Source organism: Trematomus bernacchii, unplaced genomic scaffold (genome assembly GCF_902827165.1).
Source record: "Trematomus bernacchii unplaced genomic scaffold, fTreBer1.1, whole genome shotgun sequence".
Classification (NCBI taxonomy): domain Eukaryota; kingdom Metazoa; phylum Chordata; class Actinopteri; order Perciformes; family Nototheniidae; genus Trematomus; species Trematomus bernacchii.
Window position 1 is genome coordinate 2,392,169 of NW_022987614.1, and position 20,999 is coordinate 2,413,167.

Here is a 20,999-nt window from a genome sequence, read left to right on the forward strand (position 1 = left end):
CCACTACATGTATTTAATACCTTTAGTTACTTTACAGATGTGGATGCATGATGTGAAATATAACCAACTCTTAAATCAGACTTTAGTTCCACCTGGAGTAAATTCACAAGCTACCCTGCAGTATACAAAGTCATTCAAACTAGCTGCACCTTTACCAGCTTTGAGAACACTTTAATGATCAATCATTATAAAACATATCATATATATTATTCTGAAATGGACCAATCTGCACAATGACTACTTTTACTGTCGCTACTTTAACTATATTTTGATGATAATACTTTTCTACTTTTACTTGAGTAACATTTTGAATGCAGGACTTTTACTGTAACAGAGTATTCCTACACTCTGGTACTTCTACTTTTACTCAAGAACAAGACCTGAGTACTTCTACTTTTACTCAAGTACAATATCTGAGTACTTCTACTTTTACTCAAGTACAAGATCTTAGTTATCCCACCTCTGGCAGTGAGATATTTAAATACATATACCCAAATTCAACTTAATGAGGCCTTAAGAACACTTTGTTCTCGATATGTGGTGCGAAAAAAAACGGAACAATGCTTCTAAATGTGTAATTTTATTATGAATATCATCACCTTCACACAATTGATGTTGTACATTTCACCAGGGCCAGGATGTGATGAAACATCCCAGCATTCACAGCAGACTAAATCCTAAAAACCAAACCAAGGATAACAAGGAACATAATAACAAGCATATATATGAGTAAATACAAATAAAATCAGCAAAAGTTATATTGATGTTCAAACAGAGAATAAAATGTAATACACTTCATTTTTAATGTTACATCAGTGTTAGATAAGAGGATATTTGTAATAAAAGATACATCATTTGCATTTCCTTTCAAGACTTTGACAATAAACAAAACATTAAATAAGGGATCTAAATAAAAAAAGATACTCCCTGAAAAGTTAAAGGCACCAAAGCACACCTTAGTTCTTTATAGTGGAAAACATGCAAAGAGGGACCTCTGGTGGGGAATTTAAAATCTGCAAATAGCTCACAGTGAGCAGGATGGAAGATTAAAGTTCATTTGAAGCCACGTTAAACATTAACCCAATGAGTATAAGTATTCAAATTGAATACTGCTTCAACACTATGCATGCTATAATACACATCCTTTTACCCAACAGTACATTTACTTAATTACTGCATCATTATGACAAAAGATTATTTAAATGTGGTATGCTTCATGTTTTAGATGCAAAATCTAATTATTATAATTATTAAATGCAATTAAAATAGGTAATATTTAAACTCACAATCAGTTTATACAATATGTATACGGACATGAATACAACAATAACAGCACAGCATCTTAATTCATCAATTCAGAACCATTTAGGAAAAATTACTACTTAAATGTTACCTTTACCGCAAATAAAATAGTATATATAGTAGTATAGTGAATGCCTGAGTACTTTTCCAGCATTTTTCCTTGTCATTTTAAAAATCTACAAATGTAAACAATGTCCAGCGCTTTAAATTATTGGGTTTTTCTTCACTTGTGGAAACATTTGTAGCATTTTCCTGAACAAATAATACAGGAATGATGATTTGCAAAATCTTTAAACGAACTGCATAGCAAATATACCTTCTAGCAGTCACAGGCACTAACATAAAGTGCCAACCACTCTGCATTTACAAAAAAAACGTTGTCTAGTATCTGAGGATTACCTCTTTTCCTCTCAATAACTTCTTAAGCTCACAACATCTCAGCAGTGTTTCCAACGGGAGCATAAAGACGAAGTCCTGCATAGAGAGGCTCAGTGAAGGTGGTCTTGACTCTGTGGAGGAGGGTCATGGTTTCTTCTGAGACGCTGTAGAAGGACAGGATGCCTGCACTTTGATCCAGGTAAACTCCTACTTTGGAGGACTGAGGACCTGAGACAGGAGTTGGGTTTTTCTTATGTCTGAAATCATAACGACCATTGTAAAAACCTAATGCCCATGACTTTTCACTATCTCCAAATTTGTCTTTTACAGTGTTATTATCTTTGTATGCTACAGCCACTTCAACTCCTCCCACACCTTTCTCCACCTCCCAGTAACAACGTCCAGGCAGACTCTCTTTACTCAGGACCTGATGATACTTAATGAACCTTTCTATGTGACTAGGATAACTTTGTCCGAGCCTTGAAGTTACTTTTTGGTTCCTCTCAGATAACAAAAGATGTGTGTGTGCTGTGTTTGGATCCAGTGCTATTTGACGTGAGTATTTTAAGAATCCAGCTCTGGTCTTGGGCTGTGGTTGTGACAGCAACGTGTCCACATCACCCACTGTCAGATACACGTTTGTCCATTTATCTCTCAGGACGTCCAGTAGTTTATCTCTGAATTTTGACAAAGCTGCTTTCACATCTTCAAGGTAGCTTAGAGGAAGGACGTTGATGCTGGATGAGTGTGTAGATGAGAGGTAGCTTTGAATAAACTGGGTGTGATCCTCTGTGTGAGAGAGCAACTCCAGTGCGGCGTCTTTCTTCTTCAGCTCAGAGATCTCCTGCTCCAGCTTCTCCTGAAGCTCTTTGACTCGACTCACTTCACTCTTCTGCTGGGATCTGACCTGCTGCTTCACATCAGAGCTTCTCTTCTCCATGAGACGCATCAGCTCAGTGAACATCTTCTCACTGTCCTCCACTGCTTTATCAGCAGAGCCATTGACGGCCTCCACCTCCTGCTGAAGCAGCTTCACCTCCTTCTCTCTGTCCTGGATTCTCTGCTGGATGTTTAGTCGACTCCCCTCCAGCTCTCTCTGCCTCTCAGTCCTCTCTGCTGCAGCTGACACTGTGTCGTGGCCTTTGTGTTCGTCAACAGAGCAGAGATAACAGATAAACTGCTGATCAGTGCGGCAGAACATCTCCATCACCTCGTCGTGACGAGAGCAGATGTTCTCCTGGAGCTTCTTGGAGGGCTCCACCAGCTTGTGTTTTCCAAAGGCAGGAGATTAATAATGAGGCTGGAGGTGTTTGTCACAATAAGAGATCAGACACTGCAGACAGGACTTACAGGCTCTCAGTTTTCTCCCAGTGCAGAAATCACAGGCCACATCTTCAGCTCCAGCATAGCAGTGATCAGCAGGAGCTTCTTCAAGTCCAGTCTTCTTCTGTTTCTCCACTAAATCTGCTAACATGATGCTTTTCAGCAGGACAGGCCTTGGTGTGAAGCTTTGCCTACACTGGGGGCAGCTGTAGACTTCCTTCTCATCCTCTTTGTCCCAGTGGGTTTTAATACACTTCATGCAGAAACTGTGTCCACAGGAAGTAGTCGCAGGATCCTTAAGTACATCCAGACATATCGAACAGCAAATTGCGTCCTGGTCCAGCTGAGCTCCTTTCTGCGCCATTATGCCTCCCTTACAGCGAGTTACAGTCTGCAGTTATATAGCCTGCCAGCTCACTCACTTTACAACAGTTATGATTCACCTAAATCGAAACTTAAGTTCAGTGAAGGGGAGGGAACAAGTGATTATCTGTGAGATCTGCAGAAAGTAGGACAGGCTTACACGCTTAACTTCATTCCAGAAAGAGGAGCGGCCTTATAAGATACAGGGTTCAAGGATTCAAGATTTCAAGGCTTTTATTGTCATTCGTACATAGCAACAGTGTAGTTATGTCGATGGAAATCTTAGGTCACATGCTCCTCCAACAGTGCAGCACAATGAAACAGATAACACAGGGTGTGTTTAGTACTCTTTATTCCCGGAATTAAGCACATTGTGACAACAGGACTTTGAGCTGACTGAATGACCTTTTAAATGACGATACCGCTGCCAAATAAATTAAGTGGAGCACAAGGGACAATATTTCCCTTTGTAATGTAGTGGAGTATAAGTATAGGATAGTATAATATAAAATACTTTAAAGTAACCAAGAACTACTAGAGTACATTTTCTTAGTCACTTTTGAACTTGTATGTAATGTGCTGTAAAATGAACTGTGTTTTATTTATTTTTAAATATAAATTAGGGACAACTAAAGTGAACACATTTAAAGATAAACCTTATCCAATGAAACTGTCTTCTAGATTGAGGCTGCAGCCAATTGGTGACTTCTTAAATACTGACAAAAAGAAGATCCTTAATGCCTGCATCATTTTACAGTAAATATCATATCACAGTTCCTTCATGCTGCCACTTGGAGCCACCAGTGCTCCATGTTTCCTGTAATGCAACTTCAAGTGACTTAACTCAGCCAAACAAAAACCTGCATTGGTTGTAGGCAAGCAATCGTTTTCATGTTTAAAGAGCTATTTTATTATCTTATGGTGGAAATAAACTAAGTGCATTTACTCAAATTCTGTATTCAAGCTGAATTTATATACAGTATTATAGACAGGATGCGTGTACCTGCGTTTCATTTGTTTTTTCTTACTTGAACCAGTAAAGGGAAAAGCGACTGCAATACTGTTTTACCTTATAATAAATGTCCAGAGGATCTTTCGAGCGAAGGGGCAGGAAGGAATACACTGAAGTTATTTCAAAAATAAAAGCCCTCGTCTGGTGAACACGGGGATATATTAACTTATCGTTAGAAATAACAAGAGAGAGCCGTAGAGACAGTCATTAATGTCCTCTCAAAGTCTATTTTGATATGACTAGTTTTCCAATGTTCGATTTATTTGTGAAAGATATTGATCCATAACTCAAACACAAACGATGTCTCTTAACAACCATGTCATGTCCTGGTCCAGCTGAGCTCCTTCTTGCGACATAATACCTCCCATGCGAGTGACAGTCTGCTGTTGATATAGCCAGCTCACTCACTTCACAATGGTTACGTTTCACCTACATCGAAACTGTAGTTCAGTGAAGGGGAGGGAACAAGTGATTATCTGTGAGATATGCAGAAAGAATGACGGGCTTACACGCTTAACTTCATTCCAGCAAGAGGAGCGGTTTAATAAGATACAGGGTGTGTTTAGTACTCTTTATTCCCGGAATCAAGCACATTGTGACAACAGGACTTTGTGCTGACTGAATGACAATACATCTGCCAAATCAAATAAGTGGAACAAAAGGGAAAATATTTCCCTTTGTGATGTCGTGGAGTATAAGTATAGGACAGTATAATACAAAATACTTTTTATACTATCCTTTTTTTTATTACCAAGAACTGTACTACACTAAATGTTCTTAGTAACTTTTCAACTCGTATGTAATGTACAGTAAGATTAACCATGTTTTATTTATTCATAAATAATCATTTTTAATAGTAAAAGCCAGAAGCAAATAAAAAAAATTGATCTTAAAGAAAGAGGAAGATTAATCCAATCAAAAGGAGCTTTGTATTTAAATGACCTGCTTCCCACTTCCTTGAAAAAAGAGGGACAACTAAAGTGAACACATTTTAAAGATAAACCTTATCCAATGAAACTGTCTTCTAGATTGAGGCTGCAGCCAATTGGTGACTTCTTAAATACTGACAAAAAGAAGATCCTTAATGCCTGCATAATTTTACAGTAAATATCATATCACAGTTCCTTCATGCTGCCACTTGGAGCCACCAGTGCTCCATGTTTCCTGTAATGCAACTTCAAGTGACTTAACTCAGCCAAACAAAAACCTGAATTGGTTGTAAGCAAGCAATCGTTTTTATGTTTAAAGAGCTATTTTATTATGTTAAAGGTCCCATGTCATGGCCATTTCTACAGATCATAATTCCATTGTTGAGGTCTACTAGAAAAGATTTACATTGTTCAATTTTCCAAAATCACATTGGTTTCTCATACAGCATCTATGTATAGTATGTGTATTTACTCTCTGTCCTACATGGCTTGTTGGAGCTCCTGCCCCCCCCTCCCTATGAGCCCACTGTGCTCTGATTGGTCAGATCGCCCACTCTGTTCTGATGAGTCCACCATCGTTACAGCTGAACATCAGTGATTATGTTTTACAATGGTGTTTGTTAGCAACCAGGAAATGACACTAGTAATGACAAACAGATGAGAATGCTGCGTGGGGTCTGGGTGCCGTGTTGGCGGGACGTTGCGGGGCTCGCTGCTCCGCCCTTTGAGGATCGAGGAGCGGACAGTGTGAGCTTTATTACTGGTGTCGTTTCCTGGTTGCTGTGTGGGGTCTGCGAGACAGCGAGACATCGCAGAACTCAGCCTGAGCACACACATACACTCACAGCCAGGCAGTTCGCCACACAGTTCGCCACACAGTCACAGCCTGAGAAAAGATAAGGCTGAGTGAGTGTTTCTCCGCGATCCCAATTCGTCTATTACCAACGTTCAGGGAGCTCTATGCAAGTCAATGGGACTCCCTGATAGTTGAAAATCGACGCTAAAGGTCCCCCCACTGCGTTTGATAGTGACGCCAAGGGATCCTGGTGTGTGAGGAGCTACACGGATTGGTCCATTTGGTCGTCGTTACGTCACTTAGACCAGGAAGAAAAAAATGGAAAAAGAAAAATCTCCAACGAGGCGTTCTGGGGCAGCATAGACAGATCTTTTCTGTGTTAGAGTTTTACTCGCTACAGGGTGTACTTTGAGGGTTTGTGACTTTGCAGACCGTTTACATGCATAAAAAGCTACATGACACACAAGGGGACGGGTAATAACCGGAAAAGCATGTCATGGGACCTTTAAGGTGGACATAAACTAAGTGCATTTACCCACGTTCTGTATTCAAGCAGAATTTATATACAGTATTATAGACAGGATGCTTGTACCTGCATTTAATTTGTTTTTATCTTTCTTGAACCAGTAAAGGGAAAAGAAACTGCAATATTTTCTTTGTTTTTTACCTTTTAATAAATGTCCAGAGGATCTTTCGAGCGAGGGGGCAGGGCGGAATAAACCGAAGTAATTTCTAAATAAAAGCCCTCGTCTGGTGAACGCGGGGATGTATTAAGAGAACAAACTGCACTTTTTAAGTGTTTTTAACTCATCGTTAGAAATAACAAGAGAGCCGTAGAGACAGTCTTTAATGTCCTCTCAGAGTCTATTTTGGTAAGACTAGTTTTCCAATGTTCGGTTTATTTTGAAAGATATTGATCCATAACTCAAACACAAACGATGTCTCTTAACAAACATAGTTAGGTAGACGAGGAGGTTCAGCCTTATTTGCCTGCTGGTTGAATACTATATTCTGTAGTGCCGAGAGACGGGAGTCAGAGGTGGTGTGTCAAAAGACAAAGTTAGTCTTTTATTCAACATGGAACAGCATGTAAACAAACTCAAGCCCGGGGAAACTGACTGACCGGAAAACGGAAGTTCCTCTAAACTAAAATGTCCGTGCGGAACAATACCCCCACCCATATTTCCGTGGGTGAATTATGTCAACCCACCACACAAGCCTCCCAAGGATTCACCCATGATCAAAATCCTCGCATCGGGGAGGAAGGACCACCCGACCCCGGCGAGTAAGGACAACAAGGGCCGAGTAGGGCGGGGTCGCAGGTGTGCCCTCGCGGTCGACAAGCTCCGAGGGCAAGGGCGTCCACGAGGGCGAGGGCACCCCGACAGGGGATGGGGGGCGGGGGGCGGGCCAAGGAAGGACGGCCCCGACGTGGGGGCAGAGCCAACTCCAACAGCCTGGAAACGTCCACATGAGCAGGCTTAATCCTATCGATGGACACGGTCTCAGGTCTGCCACCTACGTCCACCACCAGGCTCTTGTCCCCGTGTCGTATGACCTTGAACGGGCCGTCATAATGGGCCGTAGGTGGGCTTCGTGACTAATGAAGAGAAAATCCGCCGACCATAGCCCGGGGGACACCCGGACAGCGGGGTTGCTGTGCTGCGATGTGGGGACGGGTGTGAATGTCCCGGCGGTCTCCAGCAGGGAGGAGTGCTGCCTGGCTGCAGACCAGGGCACAGTGGCGTCCGGAATGAAATCCCCAGGGACTCATTGTTACGCTTCCCGAGAAGTGACTGGAGATGAGAACCCGCTACGCAAACACTAGACGGAGACAGTGGTGAAGTGTCAAACAATAGTCTTTATTTGACCACGGCACAGGCAAGGTGTAGAGAGGAGCTCAGAGAAGACAGACGTGGAGCTGGATAGCTCAGGGGGAGACGGAGGTGCGGAGATGCACGGAGGGCGCACCGGCGTGGAGAGCCGGAGATCCAGAGCTGGCGAATGTAGACAGGATGAGCTGGTGTGCGTGGAGGCACGGAGGAAACACCGCCGAGGAGAGCCGGGAATCCAGAGCTGGCGAACGTAGTCTGGATGAGCTGGTGTGCGTGGAAGCACGGAGGGAACTCAGACGAGGAGTCGGAGGCTGGACGTGGCAAGCAGAGCGGCAGGTGTGTGTAGGTCTGGAAGAATAAAGATGCAGGGTGAGAAAGGAATAACCTTTCACTAGGAGTATCAAAAGGTTTACTAGAATACTGCTAGTAGGCCTGGACGATAGTTACCACTGAAGGATAAACGAAGAACTGGCGAAGTCTGAGGATGGGAACCAGGGTTTTAAGCAGGTGCAGGTGAGTAGTGGCAATCAGTGAGATGAACAACAGCAGTGGAGATGAGTTGGCGGGAATCAGAATGTAGGTCAGCCACGCCCAGCCAGGAAGGCAAAATAAACATAGAAGTGGAAAAGAAGGAGGAAGTACTGCAGATCCTCACAGTACCCCCCCCTCAACGGGAGCCTCCTGGCGACCACCAGGCTTGTCTGGATGAGCCCTGTGAAAGGCCCTTATCATTACAGGGTCCAGGACTCGGGAGCGAGGGACCCAGCATCGCTCCTCGAGACCGTAACCCTCCCAGTCCACCAAATACTGTAAGCCCCTGCCCCGGCGCCTGACGTCCATGAGACGGTGCACTGTGTAGGCAGGATGGTCATCAATGACTCGGGGGGGAGGAGGGGGAACGGCCGGAGGGCTCAAGTCACTGGTGTGAACAGGCTTAATCTGGGAGACATGAAAAGTAGGATGGACTCTCAATGTTCTGGGAAGCTTCAGCCGGACTGCAGAGGGGTTAATAATCCTTTGAATGGAGAAGGGACCAATGAAGCGTGGAGACAACTTCTTCGATTCTGTGAGGAGAGGAATGTTCCTGGAAGATAACCAGACAGACTGACCTGGGACGTAAGGAGGAGCAGCTTGTCTGTGGCGGTTGGCCGACTGTTGGTTCCGAGCTGAAGTCAGGAGGAGAGCAGAGCGAGTGTCTCTCCAGATCTTTTGACAACGACGAACATGCTGCTGGACCGAGGGAACTGCTAGTTCTCTCTCCTCTTCAGGGAACAGGGGCGGCTGGTACCCCAAAGAAGCCTCAAACGGGGAGAGACCAGTAGCAGAACACGTTAGGGAATTATGCGAGTACTCAACCCAGGGAAGATGGGAGCTCCAGGTAGAGGGGTTACGGTCAACGATGCAGCGGAGGGCTGACTCCAGGTCCTGGTTGGTTCGCTCAGTCTGACCGTTTGACTGGGGATGATATCCGGATGTTAAACTGACAGAAGCTCCCAGGGATTGACAGAACTCCTTCCACACTCGAGAGGTGAATTGAGGACCGCGGTCAGAAACTATGTCAGAAGGGATTCCATGTAGCCGGAAAACGTGTACAGAGAGGAGTTGGGAGGTCTCCAAGGCTGAAGGGAGCTTAGGAAGAGCTACAAAGTGGGCAGACTTAGAGAATCTATCAACAATGGTGAGAATTGTGGTGTTACCCTGGGAGGGAGGCAGACCGGTAACAAAGTCCAAGGCGATATGTGACCAGGGACGACTAGGGATGGGTAGAGGCTGAAGCAATCCTGCAGGTGTTTGGTGGGAGGACTTACTCCTAGCACACGTGGGACAGGAAGAAACAAACTCCTGAGTGTCCTTGTTGACAGTTGGCCACCAGAAGTGTCTCTTAAGAAGAGAGCGTGTGCGGTTTACTCCGGGATGGATGGAGAACCGGGAACTGTGGACCCACTGTAGAACCTTGGAGCGAGCAGCATCGGGAACGAACTGACGGTTCGGAGGACCGTTACCAGGATCTGGTTGCTCTCTCAAAGCCTCCTGGATGGTGTTATTAATCTCCCAAGAGAGGGCGCCTACAACACAACTCTTGGGCAGGATTGAACCAGCAGAGGGCTCGGGAGAGTCAGAAGAGTACAGTCTGGATCAGGGGTGGGCAATTATTTTTTCCATGGGGCCACATGAGAAACTGAAAATATTGTGGAGGGCCGGGCCAAAAGGCTGAACTCAATTCTGCATAATATTAATTGTATTTCTTTATAAAAAGCAGTAAATAGCATTGTTTTGACAAGCTGGTAAGAGTATATGTTATAGTTAAGCAATGAAAAAGTGAGGTTGCCTTACAAAAAAATGTCATTTATTAAATCAAATTTCCCAAAACAATGGTAAACAAAATGAACGTTTTTCACCATTTGTGACTCATATTAGTGAACATTTTCAGTCACATTCACTCAAACACATTTTGAGTTTCATTTACTGTTGGAAAGAGGTTCTTAGCATTCTAAAGACATCACAATATTGTCTTTGTACTCCAAATATTAAGCAAGATACATCATATTGAACTGTCACTAAACATCACTGAACTGTGATTTTGAGAAAAAGGCTTTCAAAGAAAGTGTCCCAGTTCACTGCTAGTTGGTGCCTTTACATGCCAACATTTGTAGTCTAACCACCTCATTTGGTGTTTTTAAGTTCTCTTTTCTTGTTCAGTGAGAGAAATCTAGTCTCTGCTGGGCTTTAACGAGTGCATCAAAGTCAGGTTGAATGTCTGAGGTGGAGATGCGAAGCACAGCTGACAGATGATCATCAGTGAGAGAGGATCTATACCTGGATTTCGTAAACTTCATAATTGAAAATGTTTGTTCACATATGTATGCGTGTCCATGCACTCGTTTACCTCCGTGAACAGATCGCTCCCTGTCGTCGTCCCTTTCATCGACCGCATTGCTGCCAGCTCCTCCGTAATCTTGAAGTCCGGTGTTATCCCGCGGACGAATACGAGTAACTGGGCTGTGTCGCGGACATCACAGCTCTCGTCCAAAGCCAAGGAGAAAAAGTCGTAACTTGCCACTTCACGTTGCAGCTGAAGCTCCAGATTCCCCGCAATGTCCTCGATCCTTCTAGTCACGGTTCGCCTGGACAGCTGGACTTGCTCAAATGCGGCTTTTTTTTTCAGGGCATATTAGTGCTGCAGAGTCCACCAAGCACTCTTTGACAAACTCCCCCTCCGAGAACGGCTTACTGTTTTTAGCAATTTTGTGGGATATCACAAAGCTGGTCATGGTTGCTGCATCACTGGATGTGTGAAGCTTGGTAAAAAAGCCTTGCTGCTTTTGCAGCTTAGCTAGCAAAGCTTCCGATGTCCGCGCCCTTTCAGCGTCAGTCAAGTTTTTATATTTCTCCGCGTGTTTCGTCTCGTAATGTCGACTCACATTGTACTCCTTAAACACGGCGATCTGCTCCCCGCAAACTAAACACACGGTTTTACCTCCGACTTCAGTAAATAAATACTTAGCAGTCCAATTTTTGTTGAAAACCCTGCATTCAGCATCTACCTTTCTTTTTTTAGCGGACATTTTTTTGAGGGCTAAAGTCGTCTTGTGACAAGGATCCAATAATGTGCACGTCTTGATATACGTATTGCGTCATTATGCACGTGAATAAAAAACAACTTCAAAATAAAAGCAATGCAGCTTTAGTCCATGCATGAGGTAAAGTTAGAAAATATGTTTATTTTGTAATTTCCAATTAGCCTTACACGGGCCGGTCAGAGTCAACCAAAGGGCCGTATGTGGCCCGGGGGCCGTACGATGCCCAGGTCTGGTCTGGATAGAGCATCGGGCTTAACATTCCGGGAACCTGGACGGTATGTGAGACTAAAATTGAAGCGACTGAAGAAGAGAGCCCATCTGGCCTGTCGAGAGTTCAACCGTCTCGCTGACTGGATGTAGGCGAGGTTCTTGTGGTCTGTCCAGACCAGGAATGACTGCTTGCTGCCCTCGAGCCAGTGTCTCCACTCCTCTAACGCCAACTTTACTCCCAGAAGCTCCCTGTTTCCAACGTCATAATTGCGCTCAGCAGGAGAGAGGCGGCGTGAAAAGAAAGCACAAGGATGAAGGATGTTATTAGAACCAGCAGTTTGTGACAAGACAGCTCCCACCCCAGTGTCTGACGCATCAACCTCCACAATAAACTGCTTCTCAGAGTCTGGCTGGATGAGGATGGGAGCAGAGGTGAACAGGGACTTGAGTTTGAGAAAAGCCTCATTAGCCTCTGGGGTCCAGAAGAACTTAATGTTGACAGAGGTGAGTCTTGAGAGAGGTGCAGCAACCTTACTGAAGTTCCTGATGAAGCGGCGGTAAAAGTTGGCGAAGCCCAGAAACCTCTGAAGCTCCCTCCTCGTAGTAGGGGCTGGCCACTCGACCACAGCCTCGATCTTTCCAGAATCTGCCTCCACTCTGCCCTGACTAATGATATAGCCCAGGAAGCTGATCCGGTTCTGGTGGAACTCACACTTCTCAGCCTTGACATAGAGCTTGTTCTCCAGCAGTCTCTGAAGCACCAGGCGGACATGGTTCTCGTGTTCCTCCTGGTCTTTGGAGAAAATCAGGATGTCGTCTATGTATACAAAGACAAAGCGGTTAAGGAAATCACGCAGAACATCGTTGACCAGAGCCTGAAATACTGCTGGAGCGTTAGTGAGTCCAAAGGGCATGACTAGGTATTCAAAATGACCTAAGGGAGTGTTGAAAGCCGTCTTCCATTCATCCCCTTGACGGATACGGACCAGATGATAGGCGTTCCTAAGGTCAAGCTTGGTGAACAGGGTTGCCTCATGGAGAGGTTCAAAAGCAGAGGTGAGAAGGGGTAATGGGTACTTGTTCTTAACAGTAATGTTGTTTAACCCACGAAAGTCAATGCAAGGTCGCAGTGACTTATCCTTTTTGCCAACGAAGAAGAAACCGGCACCCACGGGAGAGGAGGAAGAACGAATAATCCCAGCAGCCACTGAGTCCGTGATATATAGCTCCATAGCCTCCTTCTCAGGACGGGACAGGTTGTAGAGGCGGCTGGTGGGTAGAGGAGCCCCAGGAAACAGATCTATAGAGCAGTCGTAGGGCCGATGAGGAGGAAGAGAGAGAGCCCTCTCCTTGCTGAAGACCAATCTCAGGTCGTGGTAGGTCGCAGGAACTCCAGTTAAGTCTACAGAAGCAGCAGAGTTTGGGGAGACCGAGACAGGAGGTACGGCAGATAACAGACAGTTAGCGAGACAGTGCTGATCCCATTCAATGATCTTTCCCTTGACCCAATCAATGTGTGGGTTGTGGGTGCGAAGCCACGGATAACCCAATACCAGAGGTGTGGAAGGTGCAGAGATTACCTTTAACTGGATGAACTCTCTGTGGTTGCCGGAGGTGATCAATGTCAAAGGGGCTGACTGTGCTGTTACAGAGGAGATTATTTGTCCATTAAGTGCATAGGCTGTTAGAGGTTCATCTAACGGCTCCAGGCAGAGTCCCAGCTGTTCAGCTAGCTCACGGTCCAAAAAACTATCCTCAGCACCAGAATCAATGAGAGCTTGGATAGGCAAAGTCATAGAATTAACACAAATCTTGGCGGGTATTAGAAAACGGCACAAGGAAGGAGGTAGAGAAGATGGCTGTGGACTCGTCAGGACCCCCAATCTCACTGACGAGCTCCCACGTTTGGGCGTACAGGACAGTTGGCAATGACATGCCCAGCGTTGCCACAATACATGCATTGGCCAGCACACGCCCGACGTTGACGCTCCTCCGGAGATAGTCTAGCGCGACCCAGTTGCATAGCCTCCTCGTGAGAAGAGGTGCGCCCGCTGGGCGGCGAGAAAACGGAGGGAGACTTAAACACAGAGGGAACAGGGTAGGTGGAAAAACTGGGCTTACTGTGTGAGACAGGTGGATTCCGCTGTGTCCGCTCAGCTCTGCGCTCCCGCAAACGACAGTCCAGGCGGGACACCAAGGAAATCAGATCTTGGAGATCCGCTGGAACGTCTCGTGCAGCTAATTCATCCCGGAGCTGATCCTTTAATCCTCTCAAAAACACCGCCTTGAGAGCCGCCTCGTCCCATCGAGCCTCTGCAGCGAGTGTGTGAAACTCGATGGAATATTCGGCCACACTCCGGTTTCCCTGTTGTAAACCGAGCAGCTGATTCTCGGCGGAGCCAGAATAATTGGGATGATCAAAGACAGCAGAAAAACGCTCAGAGAAGCATTCAAAACGCAGATTGTCATAGTCCACTGAAGAGCTCAAAGCCTCTGCCCAGGTTAAAGCCTTGCCACGGAGCAAACTCAGAACATAATTAATCCGGGTAACATCAGCTGCAAACGAAACAGGACGCTGGCGAAAAACTTTGTTACATTGGAAAAGAAATCCTCTGCATTTCTCCACCTCACCGTGGAATGGCTCAGGGTCGGTGATGGGGAAATCCTGGCGTGGAGTAGGAGAAAAAGCTGGATTGGGAGTGGCAAGAGAAACTGCAGCCGAGGTAGTTAGAGCTGAGATCTGGCAAGCTAACTCAGAGACATGATGAGCCATGGATTGATTGCTCTCGACTAACGCCCGAATGAGCTGGTCGTGTTGACCCAGAAGGGAACCCTGACTAGACAGGGCATGATGGACTGTGGCGGGATCCGCTCCAGTGCCTGCGGGGTTCATTGTTGGCCAGTTCTTCTGTTACGCTTCCCGAGAAGTGACTGGAGATGAGAACCCGCTACGCAAACACTAGACGGAGACAGTGGTGAAGTGTCAAACAATAGTCTTTATTTGACCACGGCACAGGCAAGGTGTAGAGAGGAGCTCAGAGAAGACAGACGTGGAGCTGGATAGCTCAGGGGGAGACGGAGGTGCGGAGATGCACGGAGGGCGCACCGGCGTGGAGAGCCGGAGATCCAGAGCTGGCGAATGTAGACAGGATGAGCTGGTGTGCGTGGAGGCACGGAGGAAACACCGCCGAGGAGAGCCGGGAATCCAGAGCTGGCGAACGTAGTCTGGATGAGCTGGTGTGCGTGGAAGCACGGAGGGAACTCAGACGAGGAGTCGGAGGCTGGACGTGGCAAGCAGAGCGGCAGGTGTGTGTAGGTCTGGAAGAATAAAGATGCAGGGTGAGAAAGGAATAACCTTTCACTAGGAGTATCAAAAGGTTTACTAGAATACTGCTAGTAGGCCTGGACGATAGTTACCACTGAAGGATAAACGAAGAACTGGCGAAGTCTGAGGATGGGAACCAGGGTTTTAAGCAGGTGCAGGTGAGTAGTGGCAATCAGTGAGATGAACAACAGCAGTGGAGATGAGTTGGCGGGAATCAGAATGTAGGTCAGCCACGCCCAGCCAGGAAGACAAAATAAACATAGAAGTGGAAAAGAAGGAGGAAGTACTGCAGATCCTCACACTCATAGCATCTGGCCATACACAAGCTCCGCCAATGAGGATTGCAGGTCTTCTTTGGGGGCGCACCTGAGGCCGAGCATAACGCACAGGAGCTTATCCACCAAGTTATCGCCAGTCAAGCCGGCACGCAGGGCTGCCTTCCAGGATCGGTGGAAACGCTCACATAGGCCGTTAGCCTGGGTGTGATAGGCGGTGGTGCAGTGCAGCTTGACCCCCAAACCCTCGGCAACTGCGTTCCAGAGCTCCGAAGTAAACTGGGGTCCCCGGTCAGAGGAGAGGTCAGACGGGGTCCCAAAGCGCGCCACCCATGTACCGATGAATGCGCGGGCCATGTCAGAAGATGCCATCGAGTTGAGGGGAATGGCCTCAGGCCAGCGGGTCATCCTGTCCACCATCGTGAAGAGGTAGGTGAAACCGTGAGAGGGGGGCAGTGGACCTACGAGGTCGACATTGACAAGGTCAAACCTCCTCTCGGGAACCGCAGAAAGTTCGAAAGGGGCTCTAAAATCGCCGTGCACTTTAACCCGTTGACAGGCCACGCATGAGTCGACCCAGGTCTTCACGTCCTTCTTAAGCCCCTGCCACACAAACTTCTGTGACACCAACTTCACGGATGGCTTCCTGCCGGGGTGGAAAAGGTTGTGAATCGCCTCAAAAACGGGTCGGCGCCAGTTCGCAGGGACTAGCGGTCGAGGCTTGCCCGTGGAGAAGTCGCACAACAACTTTGCGCCTGAGTCAACGACCGCGACCTCCTCTAGCCGTAATCATGTGTCCGAGGCATTGAGGGTCTGCACCCCGTGGTCAGAGGCCTGGTCTGTGCTCATGCGGAGGTAATCGAGGCCCAGCTGCACAACTCCGATGACTGCTCTGGAGAGGCAGTCCATGACCACGTTAGCCTTACCAGCGAAATGTTGGATGTCCGTGGTGTACTTGGATATGTACAAGAGCTGGCGTTGCTGGCGGGCGGACCCCAGCTCGGCCGCCTTGGACATGCAGAATGTGAGTGACTTGTGGTCCACGAACGCCGTAAACTCACGGCCTTCCAGCAGGAACCGGAAGTGGCGAATCGCCAACCAGAGGCCAAGGAGTCCCCTGTCGAACGCGCTGTATTTGCGCCCCCTGGGGGTTAACTGTTTGGTAAGTGACTGTCAAAATGCTTATTTCCCAATTTGGGATGTATAAAGTATCTATATATCCATCTTTATTTTGAAAAGTAGAACCGGAAGTCTTCCTTCACTGCACGGCTAACGTCCAAGCTAACGGCTAACCCGCAGAGATAACGTTCACTTATGGATAAAACAGCAACAACAACAATATTGACTCAACGCTTCACACACCTGTCTCTCCGGAGCGACCACACGGTTCTTTAAACCTTCATGTCCGAGTTAAACCATAAACTCTGGAAGGACATTTGGTTAAAAGCCGACAAAAACACATTCATGTCATCTAAAAACTCACCTACAAAACATCGAGTTAGACAGAAATCACCGGAAGCACTTTAAAATAAAAGCACGACGGGTCTGATTTAAAGGACACCGAACGTTATCTCTTTTTTATTTAGGCACAGTGGTGAAAAGTAACTAAGTAGATTTACTCAAGTGCTGTACTTCAGTGCAATTTTGAGATACTTGTACATGTTATGCTACTCTGTACTTCTACTCCACTACAGTTCAGAGGTAAATGGTGTACTTTTCCTCCACTACATGTATTTAATACCTTTAGTTACTTCACAGATGTGGATGAATGATGTGAAATATAATCAAGTGTTAAATCAGACTTTAGTTCCACCTGAAGTAAATTCACAAGCTACCCTGCAGTATACAAAGTCATTCAAACTAGCTGCACCTTTACCAGCTTTGAGAACACTTTAATGATCAATCATTATAAAACATATCATATATATTATTCTGAAATGGACCAATCTGCACAATCACTACTTTTACTTTTTGCTTTAACTATATTTGTATGATAATACTTTTCTACTTTTACTTGAGGAACATTTTGAATGCAGGACTTTTACTGTAACAGAGTATTCCTACACTCTGGTACTTCTACTTTTACTCAAGTACAAGACCTGAGTACTTCTACTTTTACTCTCAAGTACAAGATCTGAGTACTTCTACTTTTACTGAAGTACAAGATCTTAGTTATCCCACCTCTGGCAGTGAGATATTTAAATAAATATACCTAAATTCAACTTAATGCCTAAAGAACACTTTGTTCTCGATATGTGGTGCGAAAAAAACCGAACAATGCTTCTAAATGTGTAATTTTATTAAGTATATCATCACCTTCACACAATTTATGTTGTACATTTCACCAGGGCTGATATCTAGGTCAGGATGTGATGAAACATCCCAGCATTCACAGCAAACTAAATCCTAAAAATCCGAACTTAAACCAAGGATAACAAGGAACATAATAACAAGCATATATGAGAGTAAATACAAAATAAAATCAGCAAAAGTTATATTGATGTTCAAACAGAGAATAAAATGTAATACACTTCATTTTTAATGTTACATCAGTGTTAGATAAGAGGATATTTGTAATAAAAGATACATCATTTGCATTTCCTTTTAAGACTTTTACAATAAATAAAACTTTAAAGAAGGGATCTAAATAAAAAGATACTCCCTGAAAAGTTAAAGGCACCAAAGCACACCTTAGTTCTTTATAGTGGAAAACATGCAAAGAGGGACCTCTGGTGGGGAATTTAAAATCTGCAAAAAGCTGACAGTGAGCAGGATGAAAGATTAAAGTTCATTTGAAGCCACGTTAAACATTAACCCAATGAGTATAAGTATTCAAATTGAATACTGCTTCAACACTATGCATGCTATAATACACAACCTTTTACCAACAGTCCATTTACTTAATTACTGCATCATTATGACAAAAGATTATTTAAATGTGGTATGCTTCATGTTTTTAAATGCAGAATGTAATTAAAATAGGTAATATTTAAACTCACAATCAGTTTATACAATATAGATAGAGACATGACTACAACAATAAGAGCACAGCATCTTAATGCATTAATTCAGAACCATCACTACTTCAATTGTACCTTTACTGCAAATAAAATAGTATATATAGTAGTATAGTGAATTCCTGAGTACTTTTCCAGCATTTTTCCTTGTCATTTTAAAATCTACAAATGTAAACAATGTCCAGCGCTTTAAATTATTGGGTTTTTCTTCAGTTGTGGAAACATTTGTAGCATTTTCCTGAACAAATAATACAGGAATGATGATTTGCAAAATCTTTAAACTAACTGCATCATAAGTGCCAACCACTTGTTGCATTTACCAAAAAAAACAGTTGTCTAGTATCTGAGGATTACCCCTTTTCCTCTCAATAACTTCTTAAGCTCACAACATCTCAGCAGTGTTTCCAGTGGGAGAATAAAGACGAAGTCCTGCATAGAGAGGCTCAGTGAAGGTGGTCTGGACTCTGTGCAGGAGGGTCATGGTTTCCTCTGAGATGCTGCAGAAGGACAGAATACCTGCACTTTGATCCAGGTAAACTCCAACTTTGGAGGACTGAGGACCTGAGACAGATGTTGTGATAGTGTTATATTTGAAATCATAACACTTTTTGTAAAAACCTAATGCCCACGACTTTTCACTCTCTCCAAATTGTTCATTTACAGTGTTATTATCTTTGTATGCTACAGCCACCGCAATTCCTCCCACACCTTTCTCCACCTCCCAGTAACAACGTCCAGGCAGACTCTCTTTACTCAGGACCTGCTGACATGTAGTGAATCTGTCTGGGTGACTAGGATAACTTTCTCCTGGCGTTGAAGTTACTTTTCGGTTCCTCTCAGATAACAAAAAACGTGTGTTTGCTGTGTTTGGATCCAGTGTGATTTGACGTGAATATTTTAAGAATTCAGCTCTGGTCTTGGGCTGTGGTTGTGACAGCAACATGTCCACATCACCCACTGTGAGATAGACGTTTGTCCATTTATCTCTCAGGACGTCCAGCAGTTTATCTCTGAATTTTGACAAAGCTGCTTTCAAATCTTCAATGTATCGCAGAGGAAGGATGCTGGATGAGTGTGTAGATGAGGGGTAGCTTTGAATAAACTGGGTGTGATCCTCTGTGTGAGAGAGCAACTCCAGTGCGGCGTCTCTCTTCTTCAGCTCAGCAATCTCCTGCTCCAGCTTCTCCTGAAGATCTATCACTCGATTCACTTCAATTGTTTGCTCAGATATGACCTGCTGCTTCACATCAGATCTTCTTTTCTCCATGAGACGCATCAGCTCAGTGAACATCTTCTCACTGTCCTCCACTGCTTTATCAGCAGAGCAGTCTATAGCCTCCACCTCCTGCTGAAGCCGCTCCACCATCTTCTCTCTGACCTGGATTCTCTTCTGGATGTTTTGTCGACTCCCCTCCAGCTCTCTCTGCCTCTCAGTCCTTTCTGCTGCAGCTGACACTGTGTCGTGGCCTTTGTGTTCGTCCACAGAGCAGAGATAACAGATACACTGCTGATCAGTGCGGCAGAACATCTTCATCGCCTCGTGGTGACGAGAGCATATGTTCTCCTGGAGCTTCTTGGAGGGCTCCACCAGCTTGTGTTTTCCAAAGGCAGGAGATTCATAGTGAGGCTGGAGGTGATTCTCACAGTAAGAGATCAAACACTGCAGACAGGACTTACAGGCTCTCAGTTTTCTCCCAGTGCAGACATCACAGGCCACATCTTCAGCTCCAGCATAGCAGAGATCAGCAGGAGCTTCTTCAAGTCCAGTCTTCTTCAGCCCCTCCACTAAATCTGCTAACATGATGCTTTTCAGCAGGACAGGCCTCGGTGTGAAGCTCTGCCTACACTGAGGGCAGCTGTAGGCTTCCTCCTCATCCTCTTCATCCCAGTGGGTTTGAATACAATTCATGCAGAAACTGTGTCCACAGGAAGTAGTCGCAGGATCCTTAAGTACTTCCAGACATATCGAACAGCAAATTGCGTCCTGGTCGAGCTGAGCTCCTTTCTGCGCCATTATACCTCCCTTACAGCGAGTGACAGTCTGCTATTGATATAACCTGCCAGCTCACTCACTTCACAATGGTTATGTTTCACCTACATCGAAACTGTAGTTCAGTGAAGGGGAGGGAACAAGTGATTATCTGTGAGATATGCAGAAAGAATGACGGGCTTACACGCTTAACTTCATTCCAGCAAGAGGAGCGGCCTTATAAGATACAGGGTGTGTTTAGTACTCTTTATTCCAGGTATTAAGCACATTGTGACAACAGGACTTTGTGCTGACTGAATGACAATACATCTGCCAAATCAAATAAGTGGAACAAAAAAAAGGAAAATATTGACCTTTGTAATGTAGTGGAGTAGGACAGTATAATACAAAACACTTTTAATACTTTTTTTAATACCAAGAACTGTACTAGATTCCAACAGCCTGGAAACGTCCACATGAGAACGCTTAATCCTATCAATGGACACGGTCTCAGGTCTTCCACCAAAGTCCACCACCAGGCCCTTGTCCCTGTGTCGTATGACCCTGAACGGGCCGTCGTAAGGGGCCGTAGTGGGCCGCGGTGGGCGTCGTGACTAATCGCCTCAAAAATGGGTCGGCGCCAGTTCGCAGGGACTAGCGGTCGAGGCTTGCCCGTGGAGAAGT

General features: G+C 45.3%; 2 protein-coding genes and 1 pseudogene across 2 annotated transcripts in view; all 3 read right to left on the reverse strand.

Annotated features, from left to right (window-relative positions):
• Nucleotides 1-16,806, reverse strand: part of LOC117483740 (solute carrier organic anion transporter family member 5A1-like) — a 57,037-nt gene extending 40,231 nt beyond the window's left edge. Inside the window, exon 1 of the mRNA XM_034132091.1 lies at nt 16,692-16,806. The gene's annotated coding sequence lies outside the window, so the exon portion shown is untranslated. The remainder of the gene's footprint in view (nt 1-16,691) is intronic.
• LOC117483741 lies at nt 565-3,488 on the reverse strand (annotated as a pseudogene).
• An 804-nt stretch (nt 16,807-17,610) lies between the features above and the next one.
• On the reverse strand, nt 17,611-20,390 carry LOC117483742 (tripartite motif-containing protein 16-like). The gene has a single exon (XM_034132092.1). It carries the CDS (start codon nt 20,358-20,360, stop codon nt 18,729-18,731), a length of 1,632 nt encoding a protein of 543 aa, XP_033987983.1. The 5' UTR covers nt 20,361-20,390; the 3' UTR covers nt 17,611-18,728.
• Between the last annotated feature and the right edge of the window lie 609 nt (nt 20,391-20,999).